This window comes from Podarcis bocagei, assembly GCF_964188305.1.
Source record: "Podarcis bocagei genome assembly, chromosome: 9".
NCBI classification, from domain to species: domain Eukaryota; kingdom Metazoa; phylum Chordata; class Lepidosauria; order Squamata; family Lacertidae; genus Podarcis; species Podarcis bocagei.
This window is the reverse complement of record NC_138134.1, coordinates 31,567,789-31,587,407: the sequence shown is the minus strand read 5'-3', so window position 1 is coordinate 31,587,407 and position 19,619 is coordinate 31,567,789. Positions and strand designations below refer to the sequence as shown.

Sequence of the window (19,619 nt, the reverse complement as noted above, 5' to 3'; positions counted from 1 at the left end):
ATGTGAAGAATTTTGAATTACCGTATTTTTCGCTCTATAACACGCACCCGACCATAACACGCATGTAGTTTTTAGAGGAGGAAAATCCATAGGCATGCCCCCCGCAGGCATTCCCTCCATAACACGCACAGACATTTCCCCTTACTTTTTAGGAGGAAAAAAGTGAGTGTTATGGTGCAAAAAATACGGTAATTTTAGAATTGTAAATGTATTAATTGCTTCCACTTGTTTACAGTGTTTATACATGTTTGTTTCCAAGTAATCCATGCAAAGCAATAGTGGATGGTATCCTGTGGTGTATGTCTGTTGACAGAAATAATCCACCAGCCTTATTGATGAGAGAGGTGTTTTTCAGCAGTTCTCCCTCACCTCTGAATCCGCTTTAGGTCTTCCAAACCTTTGCAGAAGATTTAGGGGGACACAGGGAACTGCAAGTGTATGGGAGGTTAATCCAAAATTGTCACCATCTCCTATTCCATCTATGGATGGACATGATTGGATACTGCAATGTTAGGGATGCAGGTGGCACTGTGGTCCAAACGACTGAGCCTCTTGGGCTTGCCAATCGAAAGGTTGGCAGTTCGAATCTGCATGACAGGGTGAACTCCCACTGCTGTGTCCCAGCTTCTGCCAACCCAGCAGTTCAAAAGCATACCACTGCAAGTGAATAGGTACCGCTGTGGCAGGAAGGTAAACACCATTTCCATGCTCTCTGGCACTCGTCACGGTCCTCCGTGCACTAGAAGTGGTTTAGTCCAGCTACATGACCTGGAAAGCTGTCTGGACCAACACTGGTTCCCTCGGCCTGAAAAGTGAGATGAGCGCCGCACCCCATAGTCGCCTTTGACTGGGCTTAACTGTCCAGGGGTCCTTTACCTTTACCTTTTTTAAAAAACAACAACAACCCTTACCACCATGTTCTGAAACAGCAGTTTTATTTTTTTAGAATTTGATTGTCTGCATGAGTCCATATCTGCAGCAATTAAAAACCATGGGTCTATTTCAGCAAGTGAAACAAATCTGCACCCCTAATTACAACATTACATTAGCAAATATCTATATTTGCTAATATAGCAGTTCCTCCTTTGGGAGGAAGGTTCATATAAAAATATAGTAAGTGAATTATATATATTTATCAACAAGTAGAACTGGATCAGGGTGCAGGTATATGAAGCAAGGGTCACAGATGGTGTGTTGACTATCCACAACTGACGTTCGAGAACTACATTCTTCCTTCCGGCGACAGCTGTTGAAGAAGTACTTTTGCTGTCAAAAGCTTACAGATTTTGTAATAGCATTTGGTGCCAAAATCTTAAGTTCTTGGATGTTCTCAATGATTTTTTTTTAAAAAAGGCACTACTTATTTATAGACATTCCTGTTGTAAGGAACACTACAAACAAAATAGAAATATGCACATTCCTGTGTTCATGATGATGCACAAATGCATTATCAAAAGGTTGCACACAGTATTTCAAATACTTTTGTGTGTGCATGACAGTGAAGGTATAGCAGATAGGAACAGAAAGACCGAGCAAGAGTAAACTGTATATACACAGGGATTTCTACAATGTCTGAAAGTCCTCTTTGAACTAATATTGGATTAGTAATGCAATGATGCAGCTCTTTCAGACACAGGGAACAGAGAAACTAAAATCCGAGAAAATTCAGAAGAGAATGCAAGCACTGCTTTCATAAAGTTATGAAAGTTTGCAGCCCATTTCTTGTACAAGTAGGCTTGTACAATTACCTCAACAGAGCTGTGCCACCAAAGTGTACTGAGGACACAAGTATAAATAATTCACTCTGATCCAGAGCCCACTCTGCAGTGCAATGTGCACATGGATTTCCAGCCAAGTATGGGCTTACAAACTTCATATGCAGGACCCTTTGAGTTTGTGGCGTTGCCTCCTTAATGGAAGTTACTGGCAATGCTTTTTGCCTACAAGGAATCTGTGGATCAGGTGGTTATGTTACATTATGTTATCAGATGCATGAACGCTTCCTTTGGAAGATGTTTTGCATAAATAATTGACTATTGAATTGTCTGTTTCGTATGATACTCTTAAGGTTTTTGTGTTAAAAGATGCACCATGACAGCATTAGATATATAGATGTTCAGAGTGCAAAATCTACCCAAAGATTCTTGGGGGCAATACTTCTAGGGAGAGAAGTAGAGCCAAGGGGATGGCCTCCAACTTAAAAGGGGAGTGGTTTACAAGCCCTGCTCTGATGCTGTATCGCCAGCCTCAAACCTGCATGCTATAGTGGTAGGGCAACAAACTGTTCTGTTAGTCCAAACCTACACTGAATGGCATTGAGGGAGGTTGGACCGCCTTTCCATGCCATATCAGGTCAATGGTGGGTGTGCAGCAAGCTGTACAGCTAGCCTGAATCTTTGGATTATAGTGTTGTAGGCAAGGCTGAGCAGTACAGTGAGAAAACATGTTAAGCATCTTCTTCCTACCGTTTGGGAGAGTGGGGTTTTGTCCTGTTGAAGTTTGTGAGTGTGCAGACTGCTCTGTTATTCTAGCACTCTATTCTCATTTCCCACCATCACCAATAGGGCACTGAGCTGTTTCAAATATTCTCTTCCTATGGGAGGATTTTGCACATGTGCAACTCCTATTGGGAAGGTGCTTTTTTCTGGGGAGGGGCGGTCTCTTTTTAAATAAGTAACAATTTCCTGCATACTTGGAGAGTCCTTTGAGTGTGTCAAATTCTGTCTCTGTATTTGGTCCCATTTCACTGATTGGCAAAGGACAACCAAGTTTGCTCTTAGAGAGACTGGTGAATACACTCTAAATAGCATAAGGTCAAACTCTGAAGTTTCATTGCTCAAAATATAACTTTTTTCATGTTCAGTGTTATAATAATTATGTATTGCTGCCTCTTGCAGTCTTCATTTTATCTGGATTCCAGTAGAATACTTAAAGTTGCCATTCATCTCCCCCAATTGCAGCTATAGATATTAATTAATGAGATAGTACAGTGAACATAGTCAGCAGCATATAATACAATTTCATTTTATTTAAAACATATTTTGCATAATATAAAAATATTGATCACAGTGAGATTTAACAATTGTTACTGCTATAAACAAGAATGCAGTACAATATTTTTAATGGAAATAAATTATATAGTTATTATCTTTTTAAAAAATCACAAGGAAGAAAATGTAGGCTGTTTGGTCATTAGGAAAAAAAATCAAGTTCTTATTGAGTTCTTTATAATGAAGAAAATCCCAGGTTTTGTTTTCTACATTTGCTTTCCACACGTCTTAAGAGCACAAATGAGTCTGTGTCCAATAGTCCTATGATGTCTCTTTTGCACAGTAAATCCAAAATGTTAGCAGTCTTTTTTATAAAAAAACACAGGAAAAATGTACACCAATTTGTCAGATGGTATCTTCACTAATTAATAAGTGGTCTTTTCCAATATGTTGGCACACAACGGCAAACTTCTTCACTGTAATAAAATCCAGGTTCACAGCGTTTCGTTCGAACTGTACATGGTGGTCTGTAGCAGCTGAAAGAAGTTGGGGGGAAAACAGTTGTAAAACTGACATGAGAAATTATTCTGCCTATTCTGAAATCTACAATGTGCTCTTGGAAAAAAAGCAATTAATCTATGCAAGGATTCTCTGTAAGGTGCGTGGATTCAAGTGGCTGGCAAACAGAACTGGATACAGTTATAAGTCTTAATAAGTGCTCCGCCTACAGCTGCTTGTCTCTCTCATGTAAGCTCTCCATAAATGGAAAACACCACACAGAGAGGAGCAAGGAAGAGGTGGGTGTAGTTCTGTGAATGATAGTTTCTAGCACCCAATGACGGAATGGATTTACCAGGGCTCTCTTTCTACTTAGTCATGTTGCTTTCGGAATAGGAATTCCGCCCTCTCAACTGCTAATTTTCTGGCACCAAGGAAGACATGGTGGTTTGCCCTGGTCCTTTCTGGATTTTCATGCAGGATGAATATTTATTTTATTGTCGCTTGTTGTAACTGAATTGTGAACTGTTCGGTTGTTGCTGTTCTAGTGTTGTTAATGATGCCTTGGATCCAAGGTGAAGTGTGATGTCAATATCAAGATGAGGCAATCACATATCTGACTCGTTGAGATGGGTTCTGAAGCAAATACTTCTTCTGTGCACAGCGCTAATAATTACTCATTGTCAAGTGACTATAACTATGTAACAACTTTCAAATATTTGAAAACGTTCTAGCTATTTACACAACTACTAACTTTTTCTAGTACTGAGCTTCTAACTGCAATATCTTCTAGTCTGAACAATTCGTCTGTAATGAACTATCTTACAGATCAGAGTTATTTTCTTTCTTTTAAAAAAAGCCAAGAATTTCTCTTTGAAATAGTCTAATTTTAAAATTACTCAAGCCTGTTTTGCTCATGTAGAGTTCCTGTAACATCTGTGGAAGCAACGTGCAGGTTCAGAGGCTTATATGTATAACATTATGAATTGAAAATGGGATGGAAAGACATCAGTTATTTATAGCACTTCAGTCAGGGAAGTAAAAAAGTACTTTACTAACCAACACTTCATGCTTAGAAGATAAATATTTTGCATCAGTGGATAATTTGTTTCTACAGGGATTGCAGGACAAAGGCTATAAACAAGTTTGTCATAGCATGATAATTCCTTATGGTTGTTTTTAAAACAGGTTGACCTAACATAACCTCACACTGATAGTGCCAAATAGCCTCTGGTGTGTAATGTAGACAAAGCACTAGTCTTTTGCTATTTCAAACACTGGCAGCAAATCAAGAGCGAAAAGTATACGTTTCAAGTTTCAACACAGCTATATTTTAAATTTGTTTTAAAAATTGTCTCTGTTTTTATAAAAGATAGTTTAATGATCTCAATTAACATTCCTCCTGATTAATAGCTTATGCATTTCAGTTTACAAATAAAATATTAGATGTCTGCACAACAAAATACACGGGGGGGGGGGGGAGACTTCCTGGACAGAGGGAGGACACTTTCTTTCATCTCTGTCCCTACATGCCTTTCCCTGCTCCCATCTAACTTGAACCCAGAAAAGTGCTTCTGTATCTGGATTTTTAAAAGTAGATTGGTACACCTACCTCCATGGACCCAGCTCTGGGGACAACCCCCATTTCTTGAGCTGGAACTGCCCTGGTTGGGTTTGCTCTGAAAATGTGACTTTTAGAAGACATCTGAAGGCAGCCCTATATTGGGAAATTTTTAATGTCTTATGTTTTTACAACTTTTTATATGCTGTAAACTGCCCAGAGTGGCTGGGGAAACCGAGCCAGATGGGTGGGGTATAAATAATAAAATTATTACTGTTGTACTCATGGAGCACATGCCCTTCAAGGTAAACCCAGCCCACCTTGCTGTATTTCTTTTCCAGGCAAGTGCCCGCCTGCTTTTAGTGGTAGAAGTATCCTTATTGTGTGTGGGGGTGGGGGTGGGGGGTGGGGAACAGTGTTGAGGACATACATCTCAAGGCACATGCCCTCTAAGTCTAATTCTCTTTCCCCTTGATACCCTGATCCACTTCCTTCCTTCAGCCTTCTGTTGATTATATATGCACATTACTCTCTAGTGCCAATATTCAGTTCTGGACCCATATCTGTTTTTAAGTATGTAGGGAAATATTCACTAAAACACATATATATTAGTGAAAGCAACATGCAGAACTGCATTAGGGGAACTAGTTTTGCAAAATGTGGAAATTTATCAACATTTAAATGGGAGAATCTGTTGCATCCTGTTTCAATGTCCAAAACACAGCAGAGTAATGGCATCACCAACAGTTCCCTTCCTAATAAATAAGGGACATTATTGGGGTTCAGGCATTCTATGGAAAACCCATGTGAGCATATCCCTCTTTGGGAGAATATGCAAACAGCCTTAGCTACTTTTGCAGAGGTTATTCAGGGAGATGTGCCATACTCTTTTGTACAATGGACTACATATCATGCTGTTTTCCTCACAGTAGAATCACATTCAGTTGTATGGCTTATTCTAGGTTGCTCTTGGCTCTGCTTTCTATAGCAAAAGTAATATATATAGTAGGCAGATAACTACTGGGAAGAAAAATGCTAGATAATGCTCATCATATGAAAAACTGTGCTGGAGTTAGTGTTGTGGCTCTTCTCTGCATGAATCATACAGAAGTTAAAGAGGAATAAGTCCTTACAGTGCATTCATTTAACCACAGTGTGTGTGTGAACCTACATCCAACAGTGACAGCTTGGTTTTAAGGACAGGAACAGGATGTAAGTTGGATTTGAAATCTACTAGGATGTAATTTTGCTAGTATATTTATTAGGATTTTCAAATACAGCTAAGGATGGCACATGCAGAGAAATGTGTGTACCGAAAGGTTGTGTTTGAAACAGGAGATTGTATTCTATAAAAACTAATTCGATACTGTATTATATGTTTGTAACAGGATTATAGTTACACTGGAGCCAATTCTTGCAACAAATTAGCACAGCTATGAGGAAATCTGCAAAGAATGAGGAAGAAACATCCTGGGCCAACCTGTTCCATCTTGTGGTGAGCTTTGTTAAAATAACTTGTCACATTTGTTCAACTCATTTGTATATAATACACAATTCTAAATCTCAAGTTACTCAACACCTACTGGAAACAAAACAACCTGGTGCACACATAATCCTAGAGAATATATTTAAAATTAGATTATAATGGGAAATAATCCATAATGGAGTAATTGTTCAACTATGAGTTTACTCCTGAAGTTTCTTCCTATTAAATTAATCCCCATAACCATATTGTGGTAGGTCTTCCAATAATATCATTTTTCTAGCAAGTCTTTAATTGGCTTAAGGAGAATACCCTTGTTGGGCTGGATATGGCCTGTAGATTGTACATTGTCTATGGTGTTTCCCCTTGAAAAAGCTTAAAACTTGCTATATAATCTTAATAATACACTTTTCTCCAGGTCCTAGATGACACTGTAAATAACAACTATTAGGTGACTTCCATAATTTTTGGGGGGATAATATCTGACATCAATGCTATCTGGTATGTGCTAAAGAAAATGAGATTATTTAGTGGAGGGAACAGCATTGTTCAGAGCTCTGCTTTTGCAAACATCTGTTTCATCAATGATGTAGTTGTATACAGTAATGTTCTCAAAGATGGATTACATGGGCAATGTAAACATACATGACTAGTGCCAAACACACTTTCTGTTCAGGTAGTCCATTCTGTATGACAAGTAACATGTTTTATCTCCAGACTAGTAAAGTACTTTAACTCTGATAAGCATCAGACAACTGCTAAAGATCAAATATGTAGCATGATTATTAGAAAATTTGAGAAACTGTTACCAATGTCTTTTAGCAGGACAAAAATAACATCTACTTTATTTTTCGCTGTATAGGACGCACTTTTTCCCCTCCAAAAATTAAGGGGAAATGTGTGTGCGTCCTATAGAGCGAATGCAGGCTGTGCGGCTAAGCCCAAAGCCAGAACAGGGAGACGGGGTGCTGCGCAGCGCTCCGTCTTGCTGTTCTAGCTTGGGGTTGGCTGTGCAAAGCCTCTGCAGGGCAGCGGGGTGCCTTCACCCCGCTGCCCTGCGGAAGCTACAAAGGCTGTCCCCAAAGCCTCAAGCCTTTGGAGCGCAGCGTGAGTTCCCGCTGCGCTCCAAAGGCTTCAGGGATCTTTGAGGCTGGCGGTGGGGGGAAGCAGCGCTTCCCCCCACCGCCAGCCCCACAAGCTCGGGGGGCAGCGGCAAGGCTGTGCGCAGCCTTTGCGCTGTTCCCCAACCTGCTTTTTGGGGTTGGCGGTGGGGGAAAGCAGCACTTCCCCCGCCAGCCCCAAAGAGCAGGTCGATAGGAACCTGAAGCCTCTGGAGCCCAGCGGGAACTCCCGCCACACTCCAGAGGCTTCGGGTTGCCTTCACTGAAGCCTGGAGAGCGAGAGGGGTCAGTGCGCACCGACCCCTCTCGCTCTCCAGGCTTCCAAGGTAGCTGCCTGAAGCCTCCAGAGCGCAGCGGTAACTCCCGCTGCGCTCTGGAGGCTTTGGGTGAATGCACTTTGAACGCACCTTGTTTTAGAGGGGGAGAACAAGAAAAAAAAAATTTCCCCTGTTCTCCCCCTCCTATGGTGCAGTGCGTCCTATAGAGTGAAAAATACGATAATTTAATAGAAGTTGCAAGACAAAGTATTTCAGTTGTTTTACTTACCTGCATGTCTGGTGATTAAATCTTTTTCCTTTCAAGAAGCACTTGTTTGGAGATTCTACACATTCACAAATACACTTTGCAGAATTTAGTGGCTGATGTTTAGGACATGTTCTTTTACATACACATTGGCACTTTTCTTCATCAAAATCCTTGCTGGGGCCACATGAGCTAGGCAGCAGTTTATTCTTACATGTACACTGGCATGATGTTCTATCCAGTTCTTTGTGAGGTCCACAGCTGGAAGGCCTCACTCCCCCTTTACAGACACACTGGCAGGTTTCTTCATCAAGCTCCTTATTAGGTCCACAGATATCATGGTATCCTTCAGCAGTGTCTATAAACACAGCAAACATTAAGAAAATAAATAAATTTTGCTTCAGGCATTGAAAAAAGTGAAACATATCTGCTAGTTTCACATTTTTCATACCCATGTCTAAATCACTGAATTTGTAATGTGGAGTGAACAGCCAGTTACAAAGGATTAGAGAATTCTTAATTTTAAAAAGTTTATGTGCATATAATTTTTATTTTGCTAGAATAATGCCACGTTAAGTGAATGCAACTTCTGGAGCATATTTGCTTACCGGTATCCCCAAGGTAAGAAGAAAAACTGAAGTCATGCTGAGCCAGACATCTGCAAATCTGATTATTCCAGATATGATTTTTTGGGCATGTTTTGTTTGCCACATGACACCTAGGGATAAAATATTGCATTATTTAGTACACTGAAAATGCAAGACAAGAGTTTTTGTGCATGGGTCACAGATGCAGACAAATGAAACCTAAGATATATTTGATTGCATTCACATTGGATAGAGAGAGATTTTTCTTCCTTCCTCATAATACCAGAACCCAGGGTCATCTAATTAAGCTGAAGAGTGGGAGCTTTAGGACAGACAAAAGGAAGTACCACATTTTTTGCTCTATTAGACACACCGGACCATAAGACGCACCTAGTTTTTAGGGGAGGAAAACAAGAAATAAGAAAGCAATGCAAAGCATCCTGAGCTAACAGGGAGCGCTCCTCCATCTTCGCTCAGGAGGCTTTGTGGGTCTATCCCTGAAGCCAGGAGAGCCCTCCTGGCTTCAGCGAAAGCAAGCCTGTTGGCTTTCCCCCTACCTCCCGCAAGAGCCGCACACTCTTTAAAGGGAGCACTGCTCTTGGGGGCTTTTCTGGGGGTTGGGGGAAGGGACAGAGCCCCCACCTCCCGCAAAAGCCAGGGATAGCCACGCGAAGCCTCCGCAAGGCAGCGGAGCTTCTGCTGTCCTGGCTTCTTGCTTGGCCGTGTGCAGCCTCTCCCAGGCAAGGGGAGCCTTCATCCCCTGCCCAGGAGAGGCTGCGCATGGCTAAGGCTCCCCCAAGAGCCGCGCTCCCTTTAAAGAGCGTGTGGAGTGTGTGGGCTCTTGGGGGCTTTTCCTCAAGGAGGGAGAAGGGCAGCTCTTCTCCCTCCTCGGGGAAAAGCCCCCAAGAGCCGCACACACACTCCACATGGCTCTTTAAAGGGATCGCTGAGCCAGAGCCTCCTGCCTGCATTTGCTCCATAAGACGCACACACATTTCCCCTTACTTTTTAGGAGGGGAAAAGTGCGTCTTATAGAGCGAAAAATACTTCTCACAGAGTATAATTGAACTCTACAAGAAATAGATATGAACATCAGCTTGAATGGTTTTAAAGGGGTACTGAACAAATTCAGAAAAGGTAAGAGCTATCAATGGCTACTAGAATGAATCAGGATTTACAGAATTAGTATTGCCTATTACAGCATGCATTTGTTGTAAGGTGAAGTGGCATTGTTCACTGCCATTCCATTTCCACCCAATACATGCCGCATCCTAAAACCCCTGCAAAGTCCTGAGGGCCATAGTGGAATATTGGGAAATGCCTACTGCATCAATTAATCCAGTAAGTCTGTGGTTTAAACTCAATTTGCAGACATTAAAACACTCAGGGTAATGAGCTCTAACATATACAAAATGTCTCCTCTGGAAAATTCCCCACAAACTGTTTTATGATATTTGTGTGTTTTTTCCCATTCTTCTGTATGCAACTCAGTATGTTTTGAAATAACAATTAAAAGAATTAAGCAAGCACAGACTGAAAGAGCACACCTCAGACTTCAAATTGATGTATAACACTTTGAATTTACATGCAATTCACAATAACTAAACAACTGTTGTATTGTTGTTTAAAAGTTGAAAAACGAACTCCCCGCCACATTCTATGATCCTTATTCAGTATTCAATACTCTGGCAAACGGTTGTGGAAGACTATTCATAATTTAGGTTGAAAATACTTCTTAATATCAAAAACAATTGTTTAATTTAAAAACTAGCTTGACTAAATATCTGAAGTGTTGCAGTCCTTTCATGACTCAAACTGAGTCACACTTTTTGATGTAAGGTTCACACTCTAATACATGAATCTGCATGAATTTTTGCATAAAGCTAATGATGGCATAACCTCGTCTTCTGATTTTTTTATTTTTTAAAAAATCAACTAAATAACTTTTTCCTAAAATTTTGTATAACTTTATAATACACTTGTTTAAATATTTGTCACCAGGAACCTGCATTGTATTCTAGAGTTTTTAAAACAGAGTAAGAAATATGCAAATCTAATACTTACTGTGTTTGTGTAACTGACAATGACCTTCTAATGATTGAATGAACTTGTCTGTAGACATCAAGTTTGGACATGCACCGGCAGGATGTATGATTCGCGAAACTGATTGTTACAGGTTTGGGACCATGAGACAGTGGCACAGTTATTTCAAATAACTGCACAAAAATAAAAGGGGAACAAACAGAAATAAAAGTTTTTATTAAAAGCCAAAATGAGAGCAATGTGTTAGCATGCTGCTTATAATGTTTTTAAAATGTTTTAATTACTTAAACTGTTCCAGAATTCTTAAATAAACCTGTGGATGTGTTTTGATGCTCTGGGCTCCTTTGGGAGAAAGAACAGTATATAAATACAATAAATAAATCTATCTCTCTTTTAATTCGGAACCAGCGAAGGCAGTGAATGTCTGGAGGTGGTTGGAGGATGGATGGCACCTAACAGATTGAGGTTGAATCCTGACAAGAAAGAAATACTGTTCTTTGGGGACACTTGGTGGGTGGGCGTGGGGGACTCCCTGGTCCTGAAGGACCAGGTGCGCAGCCTGGGAGTCATAGCTGTTCATGGAGGCCCAGGTCAATTCTGTGTCCAGGGCAGCTGTCGACCAGCTCCATCTGGTACTCAAATAGCAAACAGAACTAAATTATATGACATCATTTCCATGCAGCAGCAAATACATCCAGAGGGTGCCCTGGTTGTGGTGGGGGACTTTAATCAAGCATGTCTGAAGACAGTTTTTCCTAAGTTTGAACAGTATGTGAAATCACCCACTAGAGGGAAGAATATCTTGGATCGAGTGTACTCTAATCTGAAGCAGGCGTACAGGGCAATCTCCCTCCCCCCAATTAGGTTCATCTGACCATTCCTTACTCTTTTTATGTCCGAAGTACATCCCCCTTAGAAGAATTCAGCCAGCTATAAAAACAGTTAGAATCTGTTTTTGAAAGTACTGATTGGAGTGTGTTTGAACATCAAGATCTGCACAAATACACATATGCTGTACTTTCCTATATTAAAGTGTGCACCGACAATGTAACGGCAGAGAGGAGCATTGGAGTTTATGGGAACAGCAAACCCTGGATGACTGCTGAAGTTAGGTCACTCTTGAAAGCCCGGGATACTGCCTTTAAGGCAGGGAGCATAGACACATATAGAGAGGCAAGAATAAAGCTTAGGAAAGGCATCAAGGCGGCAAAGCAACAATATAAGTTCAAGGTTGAGAACTGCTTAGCTGAGAACAATACGAAACAAGTGTGGCGAAGATTGCAGCACCTAACCAACTATAAAGGCAATATGACAAACATGGTCACGGCCAATGATATGTTGGCAGAGGAGCTGAACATCTACTTCACCCGCTATGAGGCAAAAAGAGCAGATATCTTGGCTCCTGTTTGCCAGCCTACAAATTCACAGCCGCTTGTTTTATATGACCATCAAGTGAAAGCTGCATTGCGGGCGGTGAATCCCAGCAAAGCTGCTAGCCCAGATGGGTTCTGGAAATAGTGGTAAAAGATTGTGACGATCAATTAGCAGGGGTCTTGACGAGGATTTTTAACATCTCTCTGCAAACCGCTTATGTTCCATTGTGTTTGAAAGCGGCCACCATTATACGAGTCCCAAAGAAAATAGCAATTAACTGCCTAGTTACAAAAAAACCAGCCGTACAAGGCGAATGATGTAAATAATGTCACATTATTGGCCATATTTGGACATTCTTCTCACAATTAATACTAACATGTGGGGAAGTGGGACCATGCTGGGAAACTGTGCACAAAATGAAAACATACAGGAAATGTATGTTTGAAGGCTTTCCCTTTCCTTTAAGTGTTTGCTTGGTCACATGGTAGCCAGAGGAAGGGGCTACTCAATGTCACCCTGCTTATTGCGTGTGTGTTAGTATTAATTAATAATAAAATTAGGCTTTTGTTTGGTCCCAAAATAATGATATAGTGCTCGGAGATCGGGACAGAATGTTGGGATTCTTATACTTCTACAACAAATGCATTCATATTATATTTTACAATGTAAACAACAGAACAATGTATTCCTTTTAAAGCAGATCCAAATTTCAGTGCATATTTCAACCACATGCAGACACTTAGAGCTTAAAACAAACCCAGAATGTAGCTGAGATAACAACCTACCGTTTTACTGATGAAGCTTGTGCTGATATTCATACACTGCAGCCCTTCACTATTGCAGCAACCTCCACATCTGTAGATGGACACACATGGAGGTTTAAAGAAGGTGTTTGTTGTTGCTCCATACTCTTTCCCCACATCTACACATACCTCACGTGGCATGCATTGAGTTTTTCTCCACTCATTATCAATACCTGCCAAGTTACAGGGAAAGCTCATAAGTTATAACACAGGTTTTCTTAATAGTTCAAAATCAGATTCCCCTGAAAGTAGTTAAAACTTGCTTATTAAATGGACCATGTTTATATAGAAACTCAGTTCTGTAAAAAGCAAACACAACAGCAGCAACAACGATAAAAATATCAGAGTTGTTTAATGCTAGTTCTCTAACAGTAGTCTTATTACCAGGGCTTATCCACACTAACCTCCAGAGCTTTCCCCGTGCAAACCCACTCTTTAAAGCTGAATTGTGGAAAACCTGGATTGTCATTTGTTGTGCTTCAGCTTTAAAAGTGGGGTTTTTTTGTGGGGAAAACTCCAGGGTGAAAGAAGAGCGCTTGGAGATGGAGCTTTAAAGCATGGACCTGTACCTGGAAACAGCAGGACAAAAGGTAAGTGGGGATAAGTCCTTAGGTACGCTTGAGACACTGGCGCAAATGCTTTGTGGAGCAGGCTAGAATAGTCTCTAGAAAAGGCACTGGGGATCTAAAGAAGGGCAGAGCAAGCAGGGGGTGGGGCTTGCAGGTGGATTTAGGGAAGAATAGGAAGAAGAAACAGGAGCAATAAAGAAGAGAGAGGTATGGCAGCTAGAGACCAATGAAAGAGTATCAGAAGGCAAGTCACATAAATTAAGGGAAGGCCAAAAAGGAGGATTCCGAGAAGGAAAGAAAATCTGACAGATGGAATGGCAGAGAACAGAGGTAGATATGCCTTGGAGCATTAGAGGTGAGGAATCACCTACTGGCTTGAAATAACCAACCAAATACTTGCTCGTGGGTTTCTAGCACTTAGAAATGATTATTGAATGGTTCCTTAGCAAGGTTTCAATAGTTGTGAGAAAACCTAGCTGGAAAAAAATCTACAGAAGAGAAGAAAACTGATGTTGCTTACCTTTAACAGATGTTGTTTGAGTGGTCATATATGTAGTCACAAAAAGGGGATCTGTGTCTGTGCAGAGCACCATCCTGGAACTTTCTAGAACTCAAGCCTGAGAGCTGATGCTCATGCCCCTAACCCTCAAAAGGGAGATATATCTCTTTTACATATGCCTGAAGGGGCAGTACGTGCACTTCTATTCAGTTTCTTCATGATTGTTGTGAGAATATCCCACCAAAAGAAAGGAGGCACCTGCAGTGGGAAAGGAGGGTGGATTGTGACTTCACAGATGATCACTTGAAGAACATCAGTTACAGGTAAGCAACGTGTTTTTCTTCTTCATAGACTCTGTGCAGCTACACATATGGAAGACTAGCAGCCAACATACATGGAAGGAAGCGCTGGTGTTATTATGGGGGGGGGGGGGCTGTCCAGAAGAGCTCTCCCAAAGATTGAGTGAGAGGTTATTTTCACTTCCAACACATAATGCTTTATTAAAGTGGAAAGGTAGAACAATATAGCCACTTTGCAGAGTTTTGTTAATATTGTTGGCATCCATCTGTCTCAAGAGACAATGGAGTGGACTTCTGGGGATGAAGTCAAACTGCTGCAATAGCAGCACTGACGTGACCTACCTGGGGCGCAAGCCTGGGCATTGTGGATGGATATCCTGGGCTGCCCAGACGACAAGAGCCCTCTCTCGGCCTCGCTGATATAGTCCAAAGGAAAGCAGAACAATATGCTTGGGACCAGCTTGGCTGCAAGAGATGCCAGAAGGAGGCGTACAAGGCGCCATCCGTCGTAATGTAATGAAATACCCTAGAAAAAAGGTAGCAGCATCTGGGGAAATGAACACTATTGGGAAGAAACACAAAAGGCCCTTTTCAGATTCTCATAGCAAGAAAAAAAAATGCTTATGTTGTTGTAAAAAACAACTGTTCTGTCCAGATAGAAAACTAAAACCCCTCCAATCATCTATGTACAGACAAGACTGGAACAATGAATCCACAGGACTGGAACCATCAAGTCCCTTTGGAGAAGAAAATGTGAAACAATCTAAAGGAGGACAAACCACAAACTTTTCTCTGTCGCCATTCAAATCATAGAATCATAGAGTTGGAAGAGACCACAAGGGCCATCGAGTCCAACCCCCTGCCAAGCAGGAAACACCATCAGAGCACTCCTGACATATGGTTGTCAAGCCTCTGCTTAAAGACGTCCAAAGAAGGAGACTCCACCACACTCCTTGGCAGCAAATTCCACTGTCGAACAGCTCTTACTGTCAGGAAGTTCTTCCTAATGTTTAGGTGGAATCTTCTTTCTTGTAGTTTGAATCCATTGCTCCGTGTCCGCTTCTCTGGAGCAGCAGAAAACAACCTTTCTCCCTCCTCTATATGACATCCTTTTATATATTTGAACATGGCTATCATATCACCCCTTAACCTCCTCTTCTTTCTCTAAACATGCCCAGCTCTCTTAGCCGTTCCTCATAAGGCATCGTTTCCAGGCCTTTGACCATTTTGGTTGCCCTCCTCTGGACACGTTCCAGTTTGTCAGTGTCCTTCTTGAACTGTGGTGCCCAGAACTGGACACAGTACTCCAGGTGAGGTCTGACCAGAGCAGAATACAGTGGCACTATTACTTCCCTTGATCTAGATGCTATACTCCTATTGATGCAGCCCAGAATTGCATTGGCTTTTTTAGCTGCCGCGTCACACTGTTGGCTCATGTCAAGTTTGTGGTCAACCAAGACTCCTAGATCCTTTTCACATGTACTGCTCTCAAGCTAGGTGTCACCCATCTTGTATTTGTGCCTCTCATTTTTTTTTGCCCAAGTGCAATACTTTACATTTCTCCCTGTTAAAATTCATCTTGTTTGTTTTTGCCCAGTTCTCTAATCTGTCAAGGTCGTTTTGAAGTGTGATCCTGTCCTCTGGGGTGTTAGCCACCCCTCCCAGTTTGGTGTCATCTGCAAATTTGATCAGGATGCCCTTGAGTCCATCATCCAAGTCGTTGATAAAGATGTTGAATAAGACCGGGCCCAAGACAGAACCCTGTGGCACCCCACTAGTCACTCTTCTCCAGGATGAAGAGGAACCATTGATGAGCACCCTTTGGGTTCGGTCAGTCAGCCAGTTACAAATCCACTGAGTGGTAGCATAGTCAAGACTGCATTTTACCAGCAATAAGTTGAATCAAAATGCAGAGCACATTGTTCACCAAGTGTCCTTGCCAACATGTGTTCACCAAAAAAGATTCTTAAGAAGAACACATCCTGAAGCTGAAATGAATTCAGGGAAGCTCACACCAGCAGAGTAAGAACTGAGGGAAACTCCAGGACTGGACACTGATACTGGGAATTGTAAACTGTCAAGACCTTTAAAGGAAAATGTAACAAATGAATGAGCAAACACTTAACATTACTTCAATAGGATGGTGTAATGAAGAACCCAGATGTTGAGAATAGCTAAAACCTGAACAGCAGGTTGAGCATATAATCTGAAGTATGATTAGTGGAGTTTGCAAAAGTAATAAGAATTGAATCTATTTCATTGTATAGGATTGCCTCATGGAAGAATATCATGGAGCATTTTAGAGAGCCCTAAGGAAGCTGTATATTCAGGCTGTTAGGCTCATCATTAGTGCATTTTGGTGCACTAAGGTCAATGGGGATGCAGTTTGTCCCGTTGAGTGACACAATATGTAGCACTCTTGGAATGATACAAAAGTGCAGGAAGATATATAGAGAGGTTCTTTCAGTGGTGGGGATCTTGATCTGCTCTGCTGCAGAATTAATGGTATTTAGAGATGGTGAAAAGGTCCATCAGGGGATAACCCTAGAGACTGAAGCAGATATCAAAGGTTCAAGGACTTGAACAAGTTTGTGTCAGCTTGTCTCTTTCCAATATTGATTCCAATATTAATAGGGAATAGGGAATGATTATGTTGAAGCCAATACCACTAGTACTGGAAGTTTTTAGAATTGAAGGAATAAAACAGGATACTGTTGCAGGAAGTGGCACTGATATTGAAACTGAAGCTGTAGTCTCAGGGTCCAGAGTTAGGGTTCAAGATGAGATGTTCTGAACAAGAGCAGTCAGCACGTCGGTAGGAGTTTCAGCAAGGCCAAACTTGGAAGTGGTGCAGGGCTTGCTACTTGTGTTGAGGCAAGTGGTTTAGGATGATAGTAGTATAATTGTAATGCTGCTTTTCCTTTGATTCATGAACGAGAAACCTTTTTTGGATGAAACCAGTTCTATGGGCTCAATTCTTTCCTTTTCAGTCTTTGTCCTTAAGTCTATTGGTAAGCAGAGACTGATGAACTGACACCTGGGTCAGAAGGTTAGTAGAGACAGTGGATAAACTGAGATTGGGGACAGATATGTTGTCTCTATGTAGGAAGTCTTGGGTACCATACTTTTTGTGGTCTGCAAAGCTCATTCCACATAGATAAGAACAGCAATTCCTATGAGCTTGCTTAGTGCAGTTTTGGCAATGAACAGGAATCAACTGTTTAGCTTCCTAAACTGATCAGATAGCAGTTATTATCCTGCTTTAAACAGCTTGCTATCAGAGGTGGGAATCTTCCTCCCACAATTTCAGCACTTCTTAAGAGAGATCAGCTGCACCATAGGTGCATGGGGACAAAATGCAAGGGCAATACTACCAAATATAAATGTAGCTAGTGATTATTTTTTAAAAAAGTTAGAAAGCAAAAGCATAAAGAAGCTTTTTTTTTTTTTTTTTACTAAAATAGGGTGAAAGGAAGGACGTAACAGAATTCAATGAAGAGCAATTTCCTGAGAATATTTTCCATTTTGTTGCCTTTGTGGTAGTCAAAAGAGAAATGAGTGGGAAGCCACAAACTCAAGGCATGATTAGAAAACAGCTTCTGATGAATGGGTGGGGGTGGGCATGACACCAGCTTCTGGCCATGAGCTCTAGAAAGTTTCCAAATGGTGCTTTGCTCAGCTGCAGAACCCATATATGTGCCTGCACAGAGACTACAAAAAAACAGGGCTGGAATGAAAGTACTATAGATCCAGACCTATTTCCAGATAAAGGCTTCCTTGTTGTAACTTTCCACAAGTCTAAAGCTAGCTATCCAAACTGGAATGGGATGATAAATCCTCCTCCTAGTCTAGGACTGGGATGCAAAACTAAGGCTGCAGTTTTAACCCCTTAATGTTGGACTGGGTGGGTGGTTGTGCTGCATCAGCTGGCCTCCTACAAGTGCAACCTCCCACTTCTGTCCACGAAACTGCTGGTAGTATCCCTGCCAGTGGGCCCAATTGCTGTGCCAGCCTGCAACTGGAGCATGAATAGGGCCCTATCTGACTGCCCTATTCCCTTTAACTGCTACCACCAAGAACACACATGGCAGTGGCAGCAGGGAGCTAGCATTGCTCTATTAAGTTGTTACATCCAGAGACTGCATCAGGAGGTACACCTGTCAAATCATGTGACTCCTAGATATCAGCAGATAATACTTCCTGCTTCTTTGGTCTGAATAATTTGTCAGACAAACTGCCAGGTGAGCAGTGTACTTCACATTTGGTCTGCCCTCTTTTTCCTAGCTTAGATTTCACTCTGTCTGCCATGCCTAGGTTGCTGATCTTCGTCTTGGGAAAAACCTGCACGCCTCACCTATTTTTCACTATGTACCATATTTTTCTGTGTATAAGACAATGTTTTTTGCAAAAAGAAAAGTCAAAAATGGGTTTTTCTTATACATGGATGGTGAATGCACAGGGAGGTTTTTTCCTCCCCCAAAAAGCTGAACAATTCTGGATGATCTCGGGTGTTGGTGGGGCATGCTCCACTGCTGCCAACACAGACCCCCACTACTGGGGGTTGCTACGCTGGTACTGGTGCAAAGTTGTTCTGTTTGATGTTTAAAATACTGATTTCATGATTTTGGGTTAAAAAAGGGGGGTTGCCTTATACATGTGGGCATTTATACACAGGAAAATATGGTAGCTCAAAAAGCTGCAAACAGTTATGGAATTTCTTGTTATTAGTGAGGGTTTGACAGTGGCGTAGCGTGGGGGGTGCAGCGGGGGCCGGCCGCAACATCTGGGGGTTAGGGTTAGGGGGCGCAAATCCACAGGTTAGGGGGCACAAATTACTTGCCTTGCCCCGGGTGTTAACAACCCACGCTACGCCACTGGGGTTTGAGGTTCTGACTATGCTGAATTATGCTTTAACATAACATTTTAGCAGTTTTGTTTTCAGCATTTAAATTTTAAAAAACTGATTTACAGTATCTGGTGGACATTAAATTTTCAACACTTACTTTTCAAGATCTCGGGATTGTAATGTGCCGCAGCAAATTTTACTGGATTTGAATCCTCTGATCTTGCATCGAAGCTGGACTGTTCCCTATTGTGTTGCCAGCTCCCTTTTCTCAACTGACATTTGAACATTTTCCAGTATTCTGGATAAAGTACTGTCATGAGTTCATCCACACTGGATACAGACCGCAACTGCTCTTCCAACTCTTTACTTGCATGAGTCTGCTAAAAAAGAGCAAAAATAATTACTTTCCACATTATACAAATGT

The 19,619-nt window shown here is 41.4% G+C and overlaps 1 protein-coding gene across 4 annotated transcripts in view; it reads right to left on the bottom strand.

The window, feature by feature from the left end:
* Nucleotides 1-905: 905 nt before the first annotated feature.
* VEGFC (vascular endothelial growth factor C) overlaps nt 906-19,619 on the bottom strand; it is a 43,742-nt gene continuing 25,028 nt past the window's right edge. For 2 of the 4 annotated variants that reach the window (XM_081208980.1, XM_081208982.1), the window contains exons 2-7: nt 19,353-19,572; nt 12,965-13,155; nt 10,827-10,978; nt 8,784-8,893; nt 8,200-8,533; nt 906-3,526 (exon numbers count right to left, since the gene is read on the bottom strand). In XM_081208980.1, the coding sequence (XP_081065106.1) occupies nt 3,412-3,526; nt 8,200-8,533; nt 8,784-8,893; nt 10,827-10,978; nt 12,965-13,155; nt 19,353-19,572 (1,122 nt within the window). In that variant the 3' untranslated portion in view covers nt 906-3,411. Of the gene's footprint in view, nt 3,527-8,199; nt 8,534-8,783; nt 8,894-10,826; nt 10,979-12,964; nt 13,156-19,352; nt 19,576-19,619 lie in introns of all 4 variants that reach the window. The other 2 variants (XM_081208979.1, XM_081208981.1) reach the window with 1 other exon arrangement.